We start from the raw sequence: 26,390 nt of genomic DNA, 5'->3' as shown, positions 1-26,390 counted from the left end.
TCATGGGCCTCCTGCAGTGCCACAATGATGCCACCGGAAGGTTGCAGGAACAGCAACTCATATTCCGCCTGGGAACCCTGCAGCCCAATGGTATCAATGTGGACTTCACCAGCTTCAAAATCTCCCCTTCCCCCACTGCATCCCAAAACCAGCCCAGTTCGTCCCCTCCCCCCACTGCACCACACAACCAGCCAGCTCTTCCCCTCCACCCACTGCATCCCAAAACCAATCCAACTTGTCTCTGCTTCCCTAGTCTGTTCTTCCTCTCACCCATCCCTTCCTCCCACCCCAAGCCGCACCTCCATCTCCTACCTACTAACCTCATCCCACCTCCTTGACCTGTCCGTCTTCCCTGGACTGACCTATCCCCTCCCCACCTATACTCTCCTCTCCACCTATCTTCTTTTCTCTCCATCTTCGGTCCGCCTCCCCCTCTCCCCCTATTTATTCCAGAACCCTCACCCCATCCCCCTCTCTGATGAAGGGTCTAGGTCCGAAACGTCAGCTTTTGTGCTCCTGAAATGCTGCTGGGCCTGCTGTGTTCATCCAGCCTCACATTTTATTGTCTTGGATTCTCCAGCATCTGCAGTTCCCATTATCACTCATATTGGGAGGTGTTGATTGCTTCGCTCCGAGTGTGCTTCGGACAGACAGGCAACCCAGCATAGTGCTGTATTTCAGGCCGACAACAACCTAAACCAAGTTAGGCAGATTCCGAACATAGCAAATTCTGAAATTCAACTGGGTATATTTGGGAGGCTCAATGTGACTGAGATTTCATTATGCCAAGAAGGGATCAATTATTGAGTAGCTTAACAAACATAAACTTTGGACAGCATCTGTTGCCATAAGATCTTAAAAGGAATGAAACACACATCCAAAATTTTGGAATGTGAATGTCTTGTTATTTCAATGTGGGAACTCATCCTAAATTAGCCTGATGGCATTATCATATCGGCACTTTCTAGTAGGAACCATGGGTGAATTTTCTCAGACAAAATGTCACATTTAAATGTTACCCTGATCTTGTTCTTGCTTCCAATAGTCATCCAGGAAGCACACATAGGTCTCAAATTAGGATAAATTTAAGCTTGACTGAGCCAGAGCTGACGAGTGAGTACAATTGTACTTTTGTCATTTTTGTGAAGGCATTTACTGGAAAAGTTGAACTCAGTGAAGCAATGATAGTTATTGCTGTAGCATTAAATGAGGGAATGTAGGTTGACCACTCTCAAAAGTTGAGGAAGGTATAGGGGAGATGTCAGAGGTAGGTTCTTCACAGAGTGGTGGGCATGTGGAATGTGCTGCCGGCAGTGGAAGTGGAGTCAGATACTTTAGAGACTTTTAAGTGACTCTTGGATAGGCACATGGAGGATAGTAAAATGTAGGGTATGCAATGTAGATTGATCATATGGATGATGATGGGATAGTGTAGGGGGATGGGCTTAGATTAGTTCACAGGTCGGTGCAACATCGAGGGCCGAAGGGCCTGTTCTGCACTGTACTGTTCTATGTTCTGTGTTCTATCTTAGTAAGATAATAGGTCGGCACAACATCATGGGCTGTTGAGCCTGTACCGTGCTGTACTGTTGTATGTTCTATAAGCAGTTTCAGATCTTATGCCGAGATGTCCAAACACAACAGTAAAAACATTTTCTCACTAGCGAATAACAAGCAAATTGATATTGAAAACTATAATGATTTGCCTTTTATGCAGCAGCTTAAATGCAAAAAAACCCCAATGTGTGTCACTGGAACATAATCAGATAAAAATTTAACACAGGGTCAGACTTATGCCACTGGTGGCCAAAGGCTCAAACAGACACGTGGATTTTAAGGAAAGTGTTAGACGAGGAGAGAGAGAAAGTGAGAGAGTTCCAGAGTTTTGGGCTTAATTAGCTGAGCACACAGATTCCAATAGTTTGGCAAGGCAGTGATACAGAGCAATATCAAAGTCACGGAGATTTCTCGTCTGCAGACATAGAAAGTGGATGAGACCATGGAAAGACCTGAACATAAGAATGAGAGTTACTTTCTTTCTTCTTTCATGAGATATGGGCATCAGTGGTGAGGTCAGCATTTGTTGCCATTGAACTGAGTGATTTGTTAGAGACCATTTCAGAGGGCAGTTAAGAGTCAACCACATTACTGTCAATCTGTAGTTACATGTCAGCCAGATTGGTTAAGGATAGCAGATTCCCTTCCGTAAAACCCGATAGGTTTTTACAACATGACAACAGTTAATCATATTAGCTTCGAAACTGCAGACTTAATCATTGGATTTAACTTCTCCCAGCTGCTGTGTTGGAATTTGTATTCATTTTGGCAGAGTTCCATGTTTGGCTCTAGATTACTAGTCTTCTGTCATTTCTAGACATGACCATATTGTTACTCTGGGAATTAGTGAACACAGGGATGATAAGTGAATGGAATTTATTGAAAATTAGAATATAGGAAATAAAGGTTTAGATGGGATGATGTAACATGGTGCAGCCACTGGAGTACCATTGGAGGTAACAAAAATATATCTGAGGATGAGGTAAGGGCAAAAACAATCACAAAGTTTACTTATGACTGGTTGTAAAGTAACTCATTCAATAGAACAAGATGATGTTAGAATCCAAATGTAATAATCTAAAACATCAAAGCAAGATATTTTAGGCAAGTAGCAAGTGGTGAAAAAATGGCAGATATACTTAACAGGACCAACTTCATTTAATTGCAACAGTTCTGTAGGCTGGTCCAGCCTGCAAAATATCAATCAGGTTTATGACTGCTGATGAGACCTGACCAAGGCACTGAGTGCAAACTTGAACCAATCTCTTCTCCTTCAAGCTGTTTTGAGCACTTCCACAACCTGGTTTTTAACAATTTCACAACTTCACAATTTTGTAAGTGACAAATCCAATTGTCCTTCATTAGACCTGTACAATATCCTCACATTTCACAGCAACATCACACTTAGGAAATAATGCAATTAAACAGAGCCTGATATTCCCAAGTACAGGGTATGAGATTTTCTGCAGGGAAAACCAGTTGTCACAAGGACAGTTGATAAAAATTAAAGTCAGTTTGACTCCCTTGTTTAAGTGGAACAGCTGATGAAAAAATAAGACTTCAAACATTTGCTATTTCTCTTTACTGTCTGGGTTGCTGAGTAATTCCAGCAGTTTTTGTCTCATCCCCTAACTCCTGCCTCGTGTTTTCTACGATTGTATCTTCAGCTGAGTTATTCACAGTAACTGCAGCATATTAGTATATAGTGCAAAATGTTAATGAGTAAACCAGGATAAGTGAAAGGAAATGTTAGCAAACAAAAGTGTGGATACTTTGAACTTGTCACAGTGGTACCAGGCTCAGATGGTAACTGGGTGGATACTCAAAATACAGTCAGTAGTCACTACTAAGCATGATTCCCATGTATGTTTGTTTGTTTGATGCACATATACTGAATGCTTAAAAACAAGAAGCTCCTGGCATGGCTGCAGATAAAAACTCTTCTTGTCATAGCTGGTTAAAATCTGTACAGTCTAAGCCCATTGGCAGAATAAACAAGTCTAATTCATAGTTAATAAAGTGTGAAGCTGGATGAACACAGCAGGCCAAGCAGCATCACAGGAACACAAAAGCTGACGTTTCAGGCCTCGACCCTTCATCAGAGAGCTCTCTGATGAAGAGTCTAGGCCCGAAACGTCAGCTTTTGTGCTCCTGAGATGCTGCTTGGCCTGCTGTGTTCATCCAGCTTCACACTTTATTATCTTGGATTCTCCAGCATCTGCAGTTCCCATTATCTCTAATTCATAGTTCACATGTTAGTCACAAGTGACACCATGCCATGATCATTTGAACACATCCTTCATCAATAAATTTAAGTGGATTGCTTGAGAAACTCAAACTGATGAACATACTCTGTGAACATTTGAATTTCCAAAATTTACATCTGATGCGTGCAGCTAAGGGGAAGTGCATTGGAGTCTAAGATTACTGTTGATTTACATACACTAATTGCTCATTACAAGCCTAAAGACACTGAGATGTAAAAAGTGCAGGATCTGTACTAATTGTGCAGCAATGTTACTCAGTACTCATCAGTCATGCCTTAGAAGGCAAACTTAGAATTATTGGTCTCATATCCTATTTTGCTAATGTGCTGGCCAACCGCAACAAAATGTGCAAAGTCTGGACAAGTCAAATCGATGCCATATTATTGCATTGGGTTAATATTTAGTTAAGCTTCCATAATCATAGTCATACTTCAGCAAGGCCTCTGACAAGGTTCCACATGGCAAAATAAAAATGGTCAAAGCTCATGGGATCTAGGGTAGCTTGCAGGTATAGAACATAGATCATTGAACAATAAGGAAAGGGACCTTGTTGTGAATGAGAACTTTGAGGAGCAGAAAAACAGGCTTGAACAGTTCAAGACTGAGGAAGTTGATCTGCTGGAAATTTTGGCAAACATTAAGATTGATAAGTCCCCAGGGCCAGACCAGATTTATCCTAGGTTGCTCCAGGAAGCGAGAAAGGAGGTTGCTAAGCCGCTGGCGAAGATCTTTGCATCCTCACTCTCCACGGAAGTCATACGGAAGATTGGAGGGAGACAAATGTCGTGCCTCTTTTCAAGAAAGGGAATAGGGAAAACCCTGGAAATTACAGACCAGTCAGTCTTACGTCTGCGGTCAGCAAGGTTTTGGAAAGAATTCTGAGGGACAGGCTTTGTGAGGGGCAGGTCATGCCTTACAAATCTTATTGAGTTCTTTGAGGAGGTCATGAGACAGGTTGACGAGGGTCAAGCAGTGGATGTAGTGTACATGGACTTCAGCAAGGCATTTGATAAGGTTTCCCACGGCAGGCTCATTCATAAAGTCAGGAGGTATGGCATACAGGGTGATTTGGCTGTCTGGATTCAGAATTGGTTGGCTGACAGGAGGCAGAGTGGCTGTAGACAGTAAGTATTCTGCCTGGAGGTCGGTGCTGAGTGGTGTCCCACAGGACTCTGTTCTTGGGCCTCTGCTCTTTGTAGATTTTATAAATGACTTGGATGAGGAGGTTGAGGGGTGGGTTACTATGTTTGCTGATCTCACAAAGGTTGGAGGTGCCGTTGATAGTATCGAGGGCTATTGCAGGCTTCAGCAAGACATTGACAGAATGCAGAGCTGGGCTGAGAAATGGCAGATGGAGTTCAACCTGGATAAATGCAAGGTGATGCATTTTGGGAGGTCAAACTTAAATGCTGAATATAGGACTAAAGGCAGGATTCTCGGCAGTGTGGAGGAACAGCGGAATCTTGGTGTTCAAGTGCATAGCTCCCTCAAAGCTGCCACCCAGGTGGATAAGGTTGTTAAGAAAGCATATGGTGTTTTGCCTTTCATTAACGGGGGATTGAGTTTAAGAGCCGCGAGGTTATGCTACAGCTCTACAAAACCCTGGTGAGACCACACTTGGAATATTGCATCCAGTTCTGGTCGCCCTATTATAGGAAAGATGTGGAGGCTTTGGAGAGGGTGCAAAGGAGGTTTACCAGGATGCTGCCTGGACTGGAGGGCTTGTCTTACGAGGAGAGGTTGACTGAGCTCTGACTTTTCTCTCTGGAGAGAAGGAGGAAGAGAGGTGACCTGATCAAGGTGTACAAAGTAATGAGAGGCATGGATAGAGTCGATACCCAGAGACTTTTCTCCAGGGCAGGATTGACTGCCACGAGGGGTCATAGTTTTAAGGTGTTAGGAGGAAAGTATAAAGCAGACATCAGTGGGAGGTTCTTCACCTAGAGAGCTGTGAGCGCATGGAACACTTTGCCAGTGGTAGTCGTGGAAGCAGAGTAATTCGTGACATTGAAGCAACTGCTAACCATGCACATGGACAGCAGTGAATTGAGGGAAATGTAGGTAAGGTTATTTTATTTTTGGATTAGGATTAATCCACGGCACAACATCGTGGGCTGAAGGGCCTGTACTGTGCTGTACTTTTCTATGTTCTATATTCTAAGTTGGATCCAAAACTGGCTTAGTGACAGGAAACGGAAGGAGTGGTAGATGGCTGTTTGCGTGACTGAAACCTGGCGTACCGTGGCATACCACAGAGATCAGTGCAGAGTCCCTTATTGTTTGTGATATTGAAAAATGATACAGATGAGAATGTGGATGACATAGAACATAGAACAATACAGCGCAGAACAGGCCTTTCAGCCCTTGATGTTGCACCGACCTGTGAACTAATCTAAACCCCTCCCCCTACACTATCCCATCATTATCCATATGCTTATCCAACGACTGTTTAAATGCCCCTAATGTGGCTGAGTTAACTACATTGGTAGGCAGGGCGTTCCACGGCCTTAACACTCTGAGTAAAGAAACTGCCTCTGACATCTGTCTTAAATCTGCCACCCCTCAATTTGTAGCTATGCCCCCTTGTACAAGCTGAAGTCATCATCCTCGGAAAAAGACTCTCCCTGTCCACCCTATCTAATCCTCTGATCATCTTGTCTGTCTCTATTAAATCCCCTCTTAGCCTCCTTCTCTCCAATGAGAACAGACCCAAGTCCCTCAGCCCTTGAAATGAGGATTGGCTGGGTAGCTGACAGTGAGGTGGAAGGTGCTGGTCAGTTGGGCAGATCAATGGCAAATGGAATTTAATATTGATAAATGTGAAGGGGTGAACTTTGGAAGAAGGAGAAAAACAAGGTAGTACTCAATGAATGGCAGGGCACTAGAAAGTTCAGAGGAATATAGGGATATTGGGATGGTTGTTCATAGGTGCCTGAAGGTGGCAGGACAAGATTACAGGGTAGTTAATAAAGCATACAGGACGCTTGACTTTATCAATCCTGGCATAGATGATAAGAGCCAGTACTGGAGCTGTGCAGGATTCTCGGCAGTGTGGAGGAACAGAGGGATCTTGGGGTCCACATCCATAGATCCCTCAAAGTTGCTATCAAGTTGATAGGGTTGTAAAGAAGTGTATGGTGCGTTGGCTTTCATTGGCAGGGGAATTGAGTTTAAGAGGTGAGGTTATGCTGCAGCTCAAGAAAACTCAGGTTAGACCACACAATGTTGTGTTCAGCTCGGGTCAACTCATCACAGGAAAGATCTGGAAACTTTAGACAGGGTGCAGTGGAGATTTACCAGGATGCTGCCTGGACTGGAGGGCAGATCTCATGAGGAAATCTAGGTAGCTAGGGCTTTTTTCACTGGATCGAAGAAGGATGACAGGTGACCTGGTAGAGGTGTACAAGATGATGAGATCCCAGGATAGAAATAATTACTACAGGGGGCATAATTTTGAGGTGATTGTAGGAAGGTATAGGGGAGATGTCAAAGATAGGTTCTTCACACAGAGAGTGGCAGGCGTGTGGAATGCGCAGCCGATAGTGGTAGTGGAGTCAGATACTTTAGAGGCTTTTAAGTGACACTCGGATAGGCATATGGAAGATAGTAAAATGTAGGGTATGCTGGGTAGATTGATTTTAGTAGGAGAATAGGTCCGCACAATATCGGGGGCCGAAGGGCCTGTACTGAGCTGTGCTGTTCTATGTACAGAACTTTGGTTAGGCCACAGCCGGAGTACTGTGTGCAATTCCGGTCATCACACCATAGGAAAGATGTGAATGCAGTTGAGGGGGTGCAAATGTAATTCACCAGGATGTTACTTGAGATGGAGCATTTCAGCAATGAAGAGAGGCTAGATAAGTTCACATTATTTTCTTTGGAGCAGAGACTGTTGAGGAGGCCCTGTCAGAGGAGCATGGATAGAATGGATAGAAAGCAGCTGTTCCCCTCAGTTGAATGGTCAATAATAAGGGAGCATAATTTTAAAGTGGAATGCAGGAGGTTTAGGGTGGATTTGATTAAAATCTTTTTCACCCAGAAAATAGCAGGAGATCTGGACTGCACTGCTTGGAAGTGTAATTGAAGCTGGAAGTCTCAAAATCTTTATAAAAAAATTTTTGGATGAACACTTGAAATGTCATAACATTGAAGACTATGGGCTTACTGCAGGAAAGTGGGACTAGTGTACGCAGTAGTATGTATTTGGCAGTTATGTACTGGATGGGCAGAAGGGCATAGAAGCCAAGATGTAGAAACCTAGAAGACAGGAGCAGGAGCTGAAATGACTAATCTCTAACAATGACAACCATCTTCCTTTCTGATAGGTATGACTTCAACCAGTGGAGAGTTTTCTCCCTCATTCCCATTGACTCCAGTTTTGTTAGGGCCCCTTGATGCTATACTCAATTAAATGTGGCCTTGATGTCAAGGGGAGTCACTCTGGTTTCAATTCTGGAATTCAGATCCTAGGTCTGTGTTTGAACCATGGCTGTAATATTGTGAGGAGCAGAGACGTTCTGACAGAATCCAGGCATCAATGAGCAGATATCTTGAAATCTCTATTGATGACACTTTAGTGTTAATGTACGTTTACATTTTTGGATAATATTTGGTGTACTAGTTTAATTATTTTATTTAGGCTAATGTTGAGTGGTTGTTTTTCAAGATCACATTAACATATCCATAGAGAACAATGTGCGGAGCTGGATGAACGCAGCAGGCCAGACCTGAAGAAGGGTCCAGACCCAAAACGTCAGCTTTCCTGCCCCTCTGATGCTGCTTGGCCTGTTGTGTTCATCCAGTTCCATACCTTGTTATCTCAGACACCAGCGTCGGCAGTTCCTACTATCTCTCATTAACATATTCATCATGTGAACATTCTATGGACCAGATCACAGAGGGGATGCTTTTGAAAGCAGGAAGTAGCAGAGTCATCATTCTCACTTGCGCTAAATCCTACACCTGAACTTTGCCCTCAAAGTCACTTCAATATAACTAGACACTGTTAGTGGCTGACCAATCATCCAGGCAGAATAACAGCATTAGAGATAGCCAAGGACTCTTTGCACTCATATAATAGTGGAAATTTTCATATTCGGTCAGGGAACATCACCGTCACTGGTACCCAACTCTGTTGATTGAAGTATGTTAGATCCTGCATTGTCTTGATGAAACGGATGGAGAAAATGTGTTTCAAGGATCAGGTTTAAACTAAGTGGTTGCCTTTATATTACTGAAAGGAGGAGAATTTTTTTCTCTCAGGGTTGTGCAACTTGAGCTTTCTGGCACAGTGGACAATGGAAGAATGGAAATATTTTTAAGACAGAGGTGAATAGATTCTTGTTCAGCAGGGGAATCAGAGCTTACAAGGGATGGGAATGAGGAATTCAAAACACAAACTGATCAGCCATGATTTAGTTGAATGATAAAGCTGGCTCAAAGGGTAAAAAGTTCTACTCCTGCTCTTATTTCCTACGTTCACTTAACTTGTGCTTTGTAGATGATTGAAGGACTTTGTGAAGCCAGAAGATAAACCATTCACTGCAGAATTCCCAGCTTCAAATGACTCTTGTTATTACAGAATTTGTGTGGTTGATCCACCTAAAGGTTTTGGTCAGTGATGACCCCTAGATATTGATAGTGAGGTGTTCAACAATGGTAATGCCACTGAATGTCAAGGGAATGATAGGAGTTGCTTATAGTTTCTGATTCAAGAATGGCATTGCAAGGCACTTGGTTGGCAAGACTTGCAATTGTCAATATTAGCCCAAGTTTAAATATTACCTGGATCTTGCTACATGTGAACATGGACTGCTTTAGCATCTGTGTAGTTATGAATGGAACGGAACACATTGTAATCAGAAAAATAGTATCAATTTCCAACCTCACTATAGTGATTGTAATGAAATCAGGCAGTTAGCCCTCATAGAAGATGAGTTCCCTCAGTAGGGCTGTTAATCTGGCCTTGAAACAGCAGAAGTGTCACACTAGACCTAAACTGAGTTAGAGAACTCATAGGCCTGTATCCAGGAGAGTTCATTCCGTGAAAGTCCACCTATATCTGGTTTGGAACAACTAAACTGCTTCATAACATCAACATCAGAACTAATCAAGATAAACATCTGGTTAAATGGTCACGTGGTTCTAATGGAGCAATACTGTGCAGCTCTCAATGTTTGCAGAACCATTTTTTAACAAACTTCACTCTGACTCCAGCCTTAAGTTCATGTAAGACCTCAGCAATACTGAAAATTTAAACCAGGGAACCTTTACAGATTAAAGTACAACTTTGGCTTTGGTCTCTTATGAAAAGCAGCTGGTTCAGTTACCAATGATTGTTATAAAAGTCTCAGCCCAAGGTTGATGGGGCGAAATTGGTTGCAACAGAATCAACTAGATTGGCTCAACATTTTCCAATTACAGGAAGGTCTGGGGACTATCAGAGGAGCCAACACCACCATGCCTGTTGACCAGGAAGCAATTTCACGATTCTGCAAGGCCTACTTGCAAATGCGTTTTGACCAGGATTCCCAGAAGTATGCTATAAGTAATACTAACAAGGGCTTGTACCCGTATATGAGACTGCTATTTGGGGTACCATCAGCCTGTTCAATTTTTTCAGCAGTTGATGGAGAACATTTCGCAAAGTGTACCTCATTTTGCTATTTACTAGATATCGTCCCAATAACTGAAAACCAGTAAGAATCACATAGAGGACATGTGTATAGTTGCAGGGCGTTTGTCCAAGACAGACATATGCCTAAGGTGGGGAAAAAAGTGAGGGTGGTCAAAGGTGCCTTGGCTCGCATATCTGTCCAGGAACATAGATCATTTCTTGATCTGGTAAATTACTACAGAAACTTCATACCTAACATGGAATCCATCCTGGCACCTTTTGCGTCAATTCCTAAAAAAGGGTGGCCTTGGAAATAGTTGCACAGACAGGTCCTAGAGTTCAATGAAGTACAGAAATAGCTATCATCCTCTAATGTGTTGGCACCCTATGATCCCAAGAAAGATCTGGTACTGACATGTGATACCTCTCCATTCGGCATCGGGATGGTATTAGCTCAGAGGTGACCCAATGGAGAGGAACACTCAATTGTGTTTGCATCAAGGACTTCAGTTAATGCAATCGTAAATGTGCCCAGATAGAGAACAAAGGATTGGCAGGCACATTTGTAGTCAAGAAGTTCTACCAATAGTTTTACAGATAAAAATTTATGATATTCATGGACCACAATTCCCTATGTGGTCTGCTTAAAGAGGAAAGGCAGTGCCATCCATTGCTTCGGGCTGCATTCAGTAGTGAGCTCTAATACTAAGTGCTTATAATTAATTACAAATTTGAACATTTTCCAAGAACTCACCTTCTAAGAGGTCTAATTGTCTGATTTCATTATAATCACTACAGTGAGGTTGGAAATTGGTATTATTTTTCTGATTACCATATGTTCCATTCCATTCATAACTACTCAGATGCTGAGTGCTGCTGCATTGGAGCCAATTCCCGTTAGCAGATGCATCTTCAGTGGTACCCTCAATAGAGTCATAGAGTCACACAAAACGGAAACAGGCCCTTCAGTCCAACTTGTCTGTACTGGCCAGACATCCGAATCTGACCTAGTCCCATTTTCCAATTTTTGGCCTATATCTGTGTAAACCTTTCCTATTCATAGTTCAATCCAGATGTCTTTAAAATGTGAAAGCCTTTTATGATATTAAATTCTTTGAATACACTCCCTGTTATAGCTGACAATATCAGACTTCGGACACAGAAAGATCTAGTATTCTTTCAAAACTGAAACGATTGGTAATGGTGGGGGAAACCAAAGGTCCATCACAATGAGAACTGAGAACTTGCTGGACGCAAAGACACCAGCTCACAGTGGAGGCACATTGTTATGAGGAGCAAGAGTGATTGTCCTGAGCAAAAGTTATTGTCAAATAATGGCTGAACTCCACCAGGGCTATACAGGGTCTCGAAAATGAACATGTTGGCAAGAGGTTCTGTCTGATGGCCAGGCTTGGATGCAGACATAGCTGCATTGATGGGGCAGTGCACAGTGTCAACAAGGACAAAAGACATCAGCAGCAGCTCCCCCACGTCTATGGGAATGGACAGTTAAACCTTGGACTCAGTTGTACGTTGACTCTGCAGATTCTTTCATGGGTTTAATGTTCTTAGTCATAGTAGATGCCCAGACAAAGTGGTCAGAGATGCATAGGGTCCATTCACCAAACACTGGGACAACAATAGAAAAATTGTGCACATCCTTTTCAATACATGGAAGTGTTGGTCACAGAGAACAGGCCATCATTTACAAGCTCAGAATTTGGTTACTTCTTAAGGTGAAATGGGATTCTACATACAAAGGCAATTCCATACCATCCATCATCCAATGGCCTGGTAAAAAGAGCAGTCCAAACTTTGAAGGCTAGCTTGAAAAAACAGCCCATAAGCTTGCTAGATACTGCACTGTCATGGTTCTTATTTGATTAAAGGACTACCCCATGCAACCTCAGGGATAGCACCAGCAGAGTTGCTAATGGATAGAAGACTTTTTTGTGCCACGATAAGTCCAATCTTCCCAGACCTGGGATGAACTGGCATCCGGATCGCCAAGGCTGGACAGAAGACTCCGCCAAGCAAGACAGACTGTTTGTTGATACAGGGAGCGAAGTCTGGTCTAATAATCACGGAAGTGGCCTAGTGTGGGTGGCAGGCATGGTTGACATGAAGTCTAGGACCAGTGACATATAAAGTTCAGGTAGGTGCAAAGGTCCTGAACAAGGACATGAAAGCTGCAAGTTCACAAACAGCAGGGGAGCAAAATCTGCCCTGTCCGTCAGAACAGTCAGAAAGGCTGCCAGAACCGCTGGCCCCTTCCTGTCAAGCATTGTTGAGTCCTCAGATTCATAGAAGGACATAACGGATACAGCCACCTTGATGCCTTTGCCACTGAAAAACAGACTGAAATTTTACAGAAGTGCAGGAAGCAAACTCCCATGCAGTATACGCTATCCATATCAGAGGAACCTGACCCTAAAATGCCCAAGCAGTGTCTCCAAGAAAAAGGACCTACCAGTGGAGGGATCTAGCAATTTTAACGAGGTCAGCAAGCTGGACCTTTTAGAATATTAGTTCCCTGATTGAATCAGATTAACAGTCCCAATCAGGGACCCCTGGCTGATATCTGTACCTGTAAAATCTTCCTTACTTTCCTGTTCTGACACCATCACTTTGATAAATTGTTATGATCGCCCTACCTTAATTAGTTTGTACAGTTTTGAATTATGTATTACACTGTCTGACATATACACACTCTCTTGCTCATACATACACACAAACAACACACCCCCATGGGGTGAACCATTTCACCCAAGATATTTGTTTATTTGCAGAAACACTTTACACACCGTCTAACACTCTTGGTCACTTTCTGAGACATCATCTGACACTCCACTCACACCAGTTGTATGATCTTTTGATCTCTTTGTGTGCCCAGCTGTCTCACTGCACCTGATGAAGGGACAGTGCTCCAAAAGCTTGTGTGATTCCAAATAAACCTGTCACATGTTAGAGTTGACAGTCTGATAATTAGAGTCGGATGAGTTGATTAAGGCATTATGCAACTCAGTTTTACAAACCTGAAAGGCCTGAATCTATTAAAATGCAAATTAATCTCAATTGAGTCAGTAAACACAATTACCCCAATACCCTAATGACAAGGAAGAAGAAAAAAAACAGCCTTGGTTTTACTCCCAATCAATACATGGGGGTCTTTCTTATTGTGTGCACGTGCACATACATCATTCTGCATCAAGCAAGCAAAGGATGCCTTCCAAGAGTGGGCAGTCTGCCAACACCCAACATAAGGACTTGAACGAGTTAAGACCATTTGGGGGAGGTACCAATTTTAACAATACCACATAGGCAGCAGTGATTAAAAAAAAAGCAGCTCATCACCTTATTCTCAATGGAAATGAGGGATGGGCAATAAATACAAATCTGTCAGTTTGGGTTAGTAAATTTGCAGATGACACTAAAGTCAGTGGAGTGGTGGACAGTGTGGAAGAATGTTGCAGGTTGCAGGGAGACTTGGATAAACTACAAAAGGTGGCAAACGGAGTTTAATACGGATAAATGTGAGGTGATTGGGAGGAATAATAGGAAGGCAGAATACCAGGTCAATGGAAAGATTCTTGGTAGTGTGGATGTGCAGAGGGATCTTGGTGTCCATGTACATAGATCCCTGAAAGTTGCCACCCAGGTTGATAGTGCTGTTAAGACGGCTTACGGTGTGTTAGGTTTTATTGGTAGAGGGATTGCATTCCGGAGCTGGGATTCAATGCTGCAACTGTACAAAACGCTAGTGCGGCCTCATTTGGAATACAGCATGTAGTTCTGGTCGCCCCATTACAGGAAGGATGTGGAAGCATTGGAAAAGGTGCAGAGGAGATTTACCAGGATGTTGCCCGGTCCACAGTGCAGGCCCTATGAAGAAAGGCTGAGGGACTTGGGTCTGTTCTCACTGGAGAGGAGGCGGCTAAGAGGGGATTTAATAGAGACATATAAGATGATTAGAGGATTAGATAGGGTGGACAGTGAGAGTCTTTTTCCGAGGATGATGGCTTCAGCTTGAACAAGGGGGCATAGCCACAAATTGAGGGGTGATAGATTTAAGACAGATGTCAGAGGCAGGTTCTTTCCTCAGAGGGTGGTAAGGGTGTGGAACGCACTGCCTGCCAATGTAGTTAACTCAGACACATTAGGGGCATTTAAACAGTCGTTGGATAAGCATGTGGATGCTGATGCGATAGTGTAGGGGGAGGGGCTTAGATTAGTTCACAGGTCAGCACAACATTGAGGGCCGAAGGGCTTGTTCTGTGCTGTATTGTTCTATGTTCTATGTACATATCTCACAAGTGGGGGAATAAAAAAACTTGTGTTTCTGCTGTAACTTCTGCAAGAAGCAACACTGGTAAAAGAAAGCAGTGAGGTTGGAAAACTCTAGAAAATACAAATAAAAGTTTTTTTTAAAATTCTAATTTTGAAAGTACTTTTAGAACAAAAACACAACACCTTATTTGAAGAGACACTGAGTGTCTTGTGTGTTTGAAAGACATTACTTCAATGAAGATTAGTATAGCTTGGAAGTTATACTCTGAACTATTGCAATTAGTATGTACTTATGGTCCAAAATGGTTACACGAGATGAAGGGATCCCCAGAAGAGCACAGCTCTGCAGAAGTTCCTTCTTCCGAATTTCCCCTTGCTTGTAGAAGTTCCCTGAAAATATGAAATATTAGCAACTTATAAACTGCAACTACATTTTTCGTTATGTAAAATGATCTCAATTACGACAATCTTGGGCTTGGAAGATTTTGTAGGGCACAGGAATGAATCTTAGAGTTATACAGTGTAGAAAGTCTTCAGCCTACTGTGTCTATGCCGACCAACAAACACCAAACTACATTAATGCCATTTACCTGCACTCGGTCCATAGCCTACCATGCTCTGCCATTTCAAGTACTCAACCAATGCGTCTTAAATGTTGAGAGTACCTGCCTCCACCAACCTCTCAGGTTGCACATTCCATACATCTAGCACCCTCTGAGTGAAAATAACTTTTCTCAGATCTCCTCTCAACCACTTGTTCCTCACCTTAAACTTATGCCCTTTGTTCTTAGACATGACTGTCATGGGGAAAGAGATCCTCACAATTTACTGCTGTGCCTCTCATAATTTGAATAGTTCAATTAGATCCTGCCTCAGTCTCCTCTGCTCCAATGAAAACAAAGAACAATATGGCACAGGAACACCATGCAGGCACTGATTCCTACTCCTTATTTAGACCCACTACTTATTGCCCTTATGCAGTTTCTATCCCCGTTTGCTTCCCACACACATCTATCAAGATATGCCTTAAACATTGCTAAGGTGCCTGCTTCCACCATCTTGACTGGCAGTGCATTCCAGACACCCACCCCCACTCTGTATGGAACATTTTCCCTCCTAAATTCCCCCCCTCACCTTAAACCTGTGCCTTCTTGCAGGTGACCTTTCCACTCTGGGGAAAAAGCCTCCGACTATCCACCCTATTTATGTCTCTCATAATTTTGTAAACTTCAATCAAGTCCCACCTCAGCCTCTATCTTTCCAGTAAAAACAATCCGAGTTTATCCAAACTCGCCTCATACCTAAAGCCTTCCAGACCAAGCAACATTTTGGTAAACTTTCTCTGCACCCCACCAGTGCAATTGTGTCGATCTGATAGTGTGGCAACCAGAACTGTGCACAGTATTGTCTCTTTGGCCAAACTAATGTTTTATAAAGTTGTAACAAGATTTCCTTACTCCTATGCACTATGCCCCAGCTAATGAAGGCAAGCATCTTATGCTGACACCTTCAGGGATCTGTGGACTTGTACATAAATGTCTCAGTTCTCCCTTCGGACCTACCATTCAATGTGTACATTTTTCTCTTATCAGACTTCCCAAAGTGCATCACTTTACACTTAGAAGGATCAAATTCCATCTGCCACTGTTCTGCCTAACTTACCAGTTGATCAATATTGGATATCATGATATCATCCTCCTCACTGTCAACAATACCTCTAATTCCTGAGTCATCTGCAAACTTATTAATTAATCCTTCCATATTCACATTCAAGTCATTTGTCTACAGAACAAATAACAAGGGTCTCAAAACTGATCCCAGCGGTGCATTGTTGGCCACAGACTTCCAATGACATAGACAACCCTCCACCATCATCCTTCGTCTCTTATCCAATTTTGCATTTAGTTTGCCAACTTGCCTTGGATCTCATGTGCTCTTATCTTTTAGACCAGCCTTCCATGTGGGTCCTCATCAAAGGCCTTACGAAAGTTCACGTAAACTGTATAAACTGCACCACCCTCATTAATATATTTAGTCATATATTCAAGAATCTCAATTAGTCAGACATGATTTCCCTCTAATAAATACATGCTGACTGTTCAAGATGAATCCCTGCCTTTCCAACTATTGATTAATTTTGTCCTTCAGATTTTTTTCCAATAATTTCCCAACTATTAATGTTAAACTAACTGGTCTGTAATTACTTGGCCTATCCCTACTGCCCTTCTTGATAAAGGGAACCACATTATCCTCCAGTAATCCAGTTTTCACCTATGGCTGGTGAAGTATTAAATATATCCACCAGGGCCCCAGCAATCTATTCTCTTTATTCCTATTTTGATGGGGTCTGTGAGAACCAAGGACCTCGTCTGAGGTTCATGATTATTAGACTGAATAGAAGTCACGGAGCAATAGCTTTTTTGTTAAGGAAAACTTTTTAATTATTGCACATAAGTATGCAAAGTGGAATATAGACATTCCTTCATGTTTGGAGTGAAACAAGTTCCAACATTTTATATGTGTGTATTTCCAAATATATATCCAATGTGAAAATTTGCAGTATTAGCATTTTGATTGAATTTTGTTCTTCAGGATCTAAATTTGAAACCTGTTCAGCAAACCTGTGTGTCTCTGCTTTCTTACTTTGTTCTTCCTTCCGCTACATTGCACAAGGTGCTGTGTAAGGCGCTTCCTTGGTAATAACAGATATTGTTTAGCAAAGGAAGCCAAATCTAGCACTCTGGAAAATTGTAACCAACAGAAAAATGAAGTATATTTTCCATATCACTATTTTTATTCTCCTTGTACTCATTAATTAGATGCCATATTACCAATTTTAACTGTTTAGTCAGATATTTCTTGGAACCAAAGCTTTTATTGAACAATAAAGTGGTCACACTATATACACACTCGATCAATATTTTTTCAATTGCATTCTCTGTACCAACAGCTTCCACTGGTATAAGGGTTGGAAACACAAGGACACAGATTTAGTATAAATGGCAAAAGAACCAGAAAGAATATGAGAGATGATTATAGGCAGGTTATGGTGATCTGAAAGGCTGGTTAAGCAAATGTAGCAGTAATTTTCAAAGGTAATTGCAAGAATTGTTAAAAAGGAAACATTTGCAGGGCTATAAGAAAGCTGGCTTAAATTATACAGGTCTTTCAAAAAGCTAGTACAGGCATGAATAATCTTTATAGAAACCATAAAAATGATATTATTTTCTTTATTCATTCACGGGACGAGGGCATTGCTGGGTAGGTAGCATTTCTTGCCTGTACCTAATTGCCCAGAGGGCAGTTCAGAGTCAACCACATTGCTGTGGGTCTGGAGTCACATGTAGGCCAGACCAGGTAAGGAAGGCAGTTTCCTTCCCTAAAGGATATTAGTAAACCAGATGAGTTTTTCCAACAATCGACTATAGATTCACGGTCATCATTAGACTCTTAATTCTAGATATTTATCAAGTTCAAATTTAACCATCTGCTGTGGGGGGATTTGAACCCAGGTCCCCAGTACATTATCTGGATGTCTGGATTAACAGTCCAGTGATAGCACCACTAGGCCGTCACCTCCCCCAATACAGCACAGAAGGGGGCTACTTGGCCCATCTTGTCCATGTCAATCCAAAGACATGCAGATGCCCTTTCTAATCTCATCTTAATGCACACAGACCAAAGAACTGCTGCATACAGCACTTAAGGTGCAGATCCAGGTATATTTTGGAAGATTTAGGATCTCTGCCTCCAACTCAGGTAGCAATTTCCTGAAATCTACAGAAGGAAATTTACTAACCTCACCTGGTCAGGCATACATGTGACTACAGACTCACAGCAATGTGGTTGACTCTCACCTGCCCTCTGAAACGGCCCAGAAAGCAACTCAGATATATCAATTGGTACTCAGTCTCAAGAAAGAAATGAAACTTGACACACAACATCAGCCTGGACACTGGAAAAGACAACAGTAGAAACAACCCTTTTAACACTAACATCCTCCTTACTAACGTCTAGGGGCAAATATCAAAATTGGGAGAGCCATACCAGACTAGTCGAGTAACAGCCTGACACAGTCATACTCATAGAATGATACTTGTCAGCCAATGACCCAGACACCACAATCACCATCACCATCATTAGATACATCCTGTCCAACTGGCAAGGCCCAGCAAACATGGTGATACAATAGCGCACAGTCAGGAGGAGGCTGCCCTCAGGGTCTTTAACATTGACTTCGGACTCCATGAAGTTTCATGGCTTCAGATTAAATGTGGGCAAGGAACCCTCCTCATTATCATGTCCTCCCTTGGCTGATGAATCATTGCTCTTCCATTCTGAACAACATTTGCAGAAAGCACTGAAGGTGCAAAGGGTGCAAAATGTACTCTGGGTGGGGGATTTCAATGTCCACCACCAACTGTGGTTCAGCTGCTAGACTGTGAGGTAATTAGTGAAGGAACCAACAAGAGAGAAAAACAGACTTGACCTCATCCTTACCAATCTGCTGGCCGCAGATGCATCTGTCCATGTATCAGTGAGAGTGACCCCAGCACAGTGCTTGTGGAGACAAAGATCCACCATCATATTGAGAATATCCTCCATCGTGTTGTATGGCACTATCACCATGCAAAATGGGACAGACTGCAAATAAATATAGCAATGCATGCCTGGGCATCCATGAAGTGCTCCAGGACATCAACAGCAGCAGAATTATACACTAGCACAATCTGCAACCATAGCCTAACAGACTGTTTTGCGGACACAGGTTTGACTCCCATCACAGCTGATGGTGGAATTTGAATTCAATAAAAAATACTGAATAAACAGTCTAAAGATGACTGTGAAACTATTGTCAGAAAAACCTATCTGGTTCACTGATATCCTTTAGGGAAGCAAACTGCTATCTTTACCTGGTCTGGACTACATGTGACTCCAGACCCATTGCAATGCACTTGACTCTGAACTCAATGCCTTCATCCTGTGAATGAATTTAAAAAGAAATCCCCTACTCAATCATTACCATCAAGCCAGGTGATCAAACTTGCTTCAATGGAGAGTGAAGGATGGCATTCAAGGAGCAGCACCAGGCATACCTGAAAACGGGAAGTCAACTTGACAGACTATGTGCTTGCCAAACAGCATAAGTAGCAAGTGATAGACAGATCTAAGCAAAACCACAACCAGCAGATCAGATCTAAGCTTATAGTCCAACCGACACCAGTTGTGAATGCTGGTGAACAATTAAACAACTCACTGGGCGAGGAGGCTCCACAAATTCAGCAAGGCGTTCGATAAGGTTCCCCATAGTAGACTATTGTACAAAATGCGGAGGAATGGAATTTTGGGAGATATAGCAGTTTGGATCGGAAATTGACTTGCTGAAAGAAGACAGAGGGTGGTGGTTGAAGGGAAATGTTCATGCTGGAGACCAGTTACTAGTGGTGTACCGCAAGGGTCGGTGTTGGGTCCACTGCTGTTTGTCATTTTTATAAATGACCTGGATGAGGGCATAGAAGGATGGGTTAGTAAATTTGCAGACGACACTAAGGTCAGTGGAGTTCTGGATAGTGACGAAGGATGCTGTAGGTTGCAGAGAGACATAGATGGGCTGCAGAGCTCGGCTGAGAGGTGGGCAAATGGAGTTTAATGCAGACAAGTGTGAGGTGATGCACTTTGGTAGGAGTAACCGGAAGGCAAAGTACTGGGCTATTGGTAAGATTCTTAGTAGTGTGGATGAGCAGAGAGATCTCGGTGTCCATGTACACAGATCCTTGAAAGTTGCCACCCAGGTTGACAGGGCTGTAAAGGAGGCATACAGTGTTTTAGCTTTTTTTAATAGAAGGATCAAGTTCCGGAACCAAGGGGTTATGCTGCAGCTGTACAAAACTCTGGTGTGGCCGCACTTGGAGTATTCTGTCCAGTTCTGGTCACCGCATTATAAGAAGGATGTGGAAGCTTTGGAAAGGGTGCAGAGGAGATTTACTAGGATGTTGCCTGGTATGGAGGGAAGGTCTTACGAGGAAAGGCTGAGGGACTTGATTTCATTTGTTTTCATTAGAGAGAAGAAGGTTGAGAGGTGACTTAATTGAAACATATAAAATAATCAGAGGGTTAGATAGGGTGGATAGGGAGTGCCTTTTTCCTAGGATGGTGACGGCGAGCATGAGGAGGCATAGCTTTAAATTGAGGGGTGAAAGATATAGGACAGATGTCAGAGGTAGTTTCTTTACTCAGGGAGTAGTAAGGGAATGGATCGCTTTGCCTGCAACGATAGTAGATTCACCAACTTTAGGTACATTTAAGTCGTCATTGGATAAGCATATGGACGTACAAGGAATAGTGTAGGTTAGATGGGCTTCAGATTGGTATGACAGGTCGGCACAACATTGAGGGCCGAAGGGCCTGTACTGTGCTGGTATGTTCTATTCTATTCTAAATATCCCCATCTACAATATTGGAAGAGACCAACACATAGGTGCAAAAGAGAAGGCTGAAGTATTCACAGCAAACTTCAACCAGATGTGCCAAGTGGATGATCCACCTCAGCATCTTCCAGGGGTCCTCATTGTTATAAATACCAGTGTTCAGCCAATTCGATCACTCTACGTGATATCAACAAATGGTTGGAGACACTGGACACTGGAAGGGCTATGGGCCCTGATAACATTTCAGCAATGGTCCTGAAGATATGCGTGCCAGAGTTTGCCGCTCCCCTCACCTGACTCATCAACGCCTGTCCGGCAACTACAGGCACAAGTCAGGAGTGTGGTGAAATACTCCCCACTTGCCTGGATGACTGCAGCCCTAACACCGCTCAAGAAGTTGACACCATCAGGACAAAGCAGCCCACTTGACTGGCACCACATCCACAAGCATCCACTCCCTCCACCACCAACGCTCGAGCAGCAGTGTGTAGTATCTTAAAGGGGCACTACAGAAATTCACCAAAGATCCTTAGACAGCATCTTACAAACCACGACCACTTCCATCTAGAAGGACAAAGGCAGCAGATACATGGAAACACCACCACCTTCAAGCTCCACTCCAAGTCAGTCACCATCCTGTTTTGAAAATATATTGCAGTTCCTTTACTGTTGTTGGGTCCAAATCCTAAAATTCTCTCCCTAAGGGTGTTGTGGCTCAACTTGCAGTTATGTGGACTTCAGCGGTTTAAGGCAGCAGCTCACCACCACCTTCACAAGGGCAACTAGGGATGGGCAATTAAACACTGACCAGACAGTGATGTCCACATCCCAAGAATGAATTAAAAAAAGCACTCTCTGTGTTAAAAAAAATCCCCCACATCTTCCAATCCTTCTGCCAATTCACTTGAATCTATGTCCCCTGGTTTTTGAACTCTCTACCAAGGGGAACAGGTTCCTCCTGTCTACTCTATCCCTACTCTCACAATTCTGTATACCTCAAGCACACCCAGTCCTCAGCCTTCTCCATTTCATGGAAAGAAACCTCAACCTCTCTGATCTCTCCTCGTGCCAACATTTCTCTAACCCTGGCAACATTCTAGTAAATCTTTTAAGCACTCTCTTCAGACCAAATATGTTCTTCCTGATAATATGGTAACCAGAAATGCACACAGTTGTGGTCTCACCAATGTCTTATCCAGTATCCCTACTTTTGTATTCTATTTCTCCGACAATGAAAGACAGCATCCCAAATACCTTCTTTGCAATTTTATCCACTTGTACTGCTACCTTTAGGGGTCTTTACACTTGCATGCCTAATTCTCTCAGTTCATCTATCAGTTTATTCATTTGCATTTATTGTGTATTCCTTTCTACTGTTTGATCTCCCTCATGCTTATTAGAGTTGAACTCCATTTGCCATTTTCCTGGCCTTCCACCATCTACAACAAACCTTTTAGTAACCAGTACCTATGCTGGTTGATCAAATATTCTGGATAATCAAGAGGTAGGCATAAAAATCATACAGCATGCCTCAATCACCACGGACTGATGGCTCTGACTTCTGTAAGTATCAAATGCTTTGAGATCAGTCATGGCTCACATCAACTCCAGTCTATAAATTGCCTTGATCCTTTGAGATTTGCCTACCAACGCAACAGGTCCACCGTAGACATCAACTCCCTGGCCCTACATGCATCCTTGGAACATTGGGGTACATTATTTGGCTCTTACTTATTGACTACAGCTCCACCTTCAACACCAAAATCCCAAACAACTTTGTCTCCCAACTTCAAGACCTCGGTCTCAGCTACCCTTTTCTGCAACTTGTTTCTCAACTTCCTGACCCATAGACCACAATGAGTAAGAATAAGCAACGTCTCCTCCACCATAATCCTGAACACCAGTGTCCTCCAAGGCTATGTACTCAGTCCCATCCTATACTCCTTCTATACTCACAACTGTGTAGCCAACTTCTGCCCCAACTTCAGTTACAAGTTTGGTGGCAACATCACTGCTGTAGGTTGGATCTCAAACAACAAAACAGAATACAGGCAAGTGATTGAGTGCTTAGTGGCATGATGTAAATTCAACAATTTCCCCATCAACGTCAGCAAAAGCTGGTCACTTCAGGAAGCAGAGTGGGGGGGGCACACCCCTGTTTGGTGCTGAGGTGGATAAACCCAACGGCATCAAGTTTCTGAGAGTGATGATCACCAACAGCCTGTCCTGGTCCACCCACATCGATGCGATGGTCAAGAAAGCACAACAACATCTCTACTTCCTCAGAAGGCTATGGAAATTTGGCACGTCCATAAGGACTCTTGCCAAAATTTATAGATGCACCATAGAAAACATTCTCTTCTGGATGCATCACAGCGTAGTTTGGCAACTTTCTTCCCAAGATCACAAGAAACTACAGAGAGTCGTGAATACAGCCCAGTCCATCAAGCAAACCAGGCTTCCATCCATACACAACATCAATACCTTGGCAAAGCAACCCACATGATCAAAGACCATTACGATCCACTAACAGGTTTTCATTCTCCCAGGCTGATCATTATCCGAACCTTTGTCTGTCCAATTGTTTTTCTCTCCTTGGGCTCTATTCCAACTATCATTTACTCCTTACCCATCCCTGCAGCCTATCTTCTGCATTAAAAAAACAACTTTTTCATAGTTACCTTCAGTTCTGAGTCACTGAACCTGAAACATGAACTCTGATTTTTCTCACAGATGCTGCCAGATCTGCTGAAGATTTTAGCAATTTCTGTTTTAGTTTGTAAAGATCACTCCCACTCCAGTTATGCTCTCTTCTGCTCTTTTTTTGTCTGCAGAAGATATTAATTATGAATACGCAAATGAACAGATTCAAGAACAGCTTCTTCCCCAATAGTTATCAGACTTTTGAATGGATCTCTCAAAAGTTAATACTGATCTCTCACTCTGCTCCTTCTCTGTGGCTATTACATTGTATTCTGCACTCTGTTCGGCTATCCTGATACACTTTGTATGGGGCAATCTGTATGTAAACCAGACACAACAACATTTTGCACTGTATCTCAGTATGTGACAACAATAAATCAAACTCAAGCTAACCACAGCAAACACTGACCAAGCAAACATCTCTCAAGAAATCTATATTAAAACATCAGCACACCTCCTAAAATCAATGTAAAATCACACATTAACTAACTAGAAAAGTAATTCAGCAGGTATACACATCACTGTTATACTTTAGAAACACTAGTGATTTCCAGTCGACTGCAGTATTTAAGGTACATAATTTTTGCCAGTTTATCAAGAGTCATGGCTGATAAAGTGCCTGTTAAAACAAAATTTGCTGTTGGTCATTCTGTCTGACTTGCTGAAAGAAGACAGAGGGTAGTAGTTGATGGGAAATGTTCATCCTGGAGATCAGTTACTAGTGGTGTACCGTAAGGGTCGGTGTTGGGTCCACTGCTGTTTGTGATTTTTATAAATGACCTGGATGAGGGCGTAGAAGGATGGGTTAGTAAATTTGCAGATGACACTAAGGTCAGTGGAGTTGTGGACAGTGACGAAGGATGCTGTAGGTTGCAGAGAGACATAGATAAGCTGCAGAGCTCAGCTGAGAGGTGGCAAATGGAGTTCAATGCAGACAAGTGTGAGGTGATGCACTTTGGTAGGAGTAACCAGAAGGCAAAGTACTGGGCTAATGGTAAGATTCTTAGCAGTGTGGATGAGCAGAGAGATCTCTGTGTCCATGTACACAGATCCTTGAAAGTTGCCACCCAGGTTGACAAGGCTGTTAAGAAGGCATACAGTGTTTTAGCTTCTATTAATAGAGGGATCGAGTTCCGGAACCAAGAGGTTATGGTGAAGCTGTACAAAACTCTGGTGCGGCCGCACTTGGAGTATTCTGTCAATAAGAAGGATGTGGAAGCTTTGGAAAGGGTGCAGAGGAGATTTACTAGGATGTTGCCTGGTATGAAGGGAAGGTCTTACGAGGAAAGGCTGAGGGACTTGAGGCTGTTTTCATTAGAGAGAAGAAGGTTGAGAGGTGACTTAATTGAAACATACAAAATAATCAGAGGGTTAGATAGGGTGGATAGGGAGAGCCTTTTTCCTAGGATGGTGACGGCGAGCACGACGGGGCATAGCTTTAAATTAAGGGGTGAAAGATATAGGACAGATGTTAGAGGTAGTTTCTTTACTCAGAGAGTAGTAAGGGAATGGAACGCTTTGCCTGCAACAGTAGTAGATTCGCCAACTTTAGGTACATTTAAGTCGTCATTGGATAAGCATATGGACGTACAAGGAATAGTGTAGGTTAGATGGGCTTCAGATTGGTATGACAGGTCGGCACAATATCGACGGCCGAAGGGCCTGTACTGTGCTGTAATGTTCTATGTTCTATGTAGCTTACTGCTATCCTGTATATCATTTGCTACATGACCACTTATTGTATCATCTCCAAATTTCCCAATTGTGCCCCCCACATTCAAATCCAAATCATGAAAATATAAATCAAACAGCAGGTGCCCCAACACCAAGGAACACCACTTAAAACAGCTTTCCATCTGCAAGGGGAGCTTTAAAAACCCTTACTTTTTGTTTTCCTGTTACGAAGCAAACTTTGGATCCAATTCAACACAACATCCTGTATCGCATAGGCATTTACTTTTTTGACCAGTCTGCCACGTGGGACCTTGTCAAATGCCTTACTAAACTCCAATGTTATCAACATCTACTGCACTATGCTCATCAATTCTCCTTGTCACTTAGAGTAATAGAGTTGTACAGCACGGAGACATACCCTTCAGTTCAACTTGGCCATGCTGACTAGGTATCCTGAATTAATCTGGTCTCATTTGCCAGCCTTTGGTTCATATCCCTCTACACCCTTCCTATTCTTGTACCCATCCGGATGCCTTTTAGAAGTTGTAATTGTACCCACCTCCACCACTTTCTCTGGCAGCCTGTTCCATATACACACCACCTTGTGTGTGAAAAAGTTTCCCCTTCGGTCCCTTTTAAATCTTTCCCTTCTCACCTTAAACCTATGCCCTCTAGTTTTGGACTCCTTTATCCGAAGAAAAAGACCTTGGCTATTCACCCTATATAAACTTCTCATGTTTATAACCCTCAACAAGGTTGTCCCCTCAGCCTCTGATGCTCCAGGAAAAATAGCCCCAGCCTATTCAGCCTCTCCCGGTAGCTCAAACCCTCCAATCCTGACAACATACTTGTAAATCC

At 42.7% G+C, this 26,390-nt stretch overlaps 1 protein-coding gene across 3 annotated transcripts in view; it reads right to left on the bottom strand.

Annotated features, from left to right (window-relative positions):
• The window catches only part of pigl (phosphatidylinositol glycan anchor biosynthesis, class L), a 90,313-nt gene that overhangs the window by 58,644 nt on the left and 5,279 nt on the right, over positions 1 to 26,390 (bottom strand). For 2 of the 3 annotated variants that reach the window (XM_048557344.2, XM_048557342.2), the window contains exon 2: positions 15,018 to 15,117. The exons of the other annotated variant lie outside the window; for it this stretch is intronic. In XM_048557344.2, the coding sequence (XP_048413301.1) occupies positions 15,018 to 15,117 (100 nt within the window). The remainder of the gene's footprint in view (positions 1 to 15,017; positions 15,118 to 26,390) is intronic. 3 annotated transcript variants of the gene reach the window in all.

The sequence above is a fragment of the Stegostoma tigrinum genome, chromosome 27 (genome assembly GCF_030684315.1).
Source record: "Stegostoma tigrinum isolate sSteTig4 chromosome 27, sSteTig4.hap1, whole genome shotgun sequence".
Classification (NCBI taxonomy): Eukaryota; Metazoa; Chordata; class Chondrichthyes; order Orectolobiformes; family Stegostomatidae; genus Stegostoma; species Stegostoma tigrinum.
This window is presented reverse-complemented; position numbering and strand designations above follow the sequence as displayed.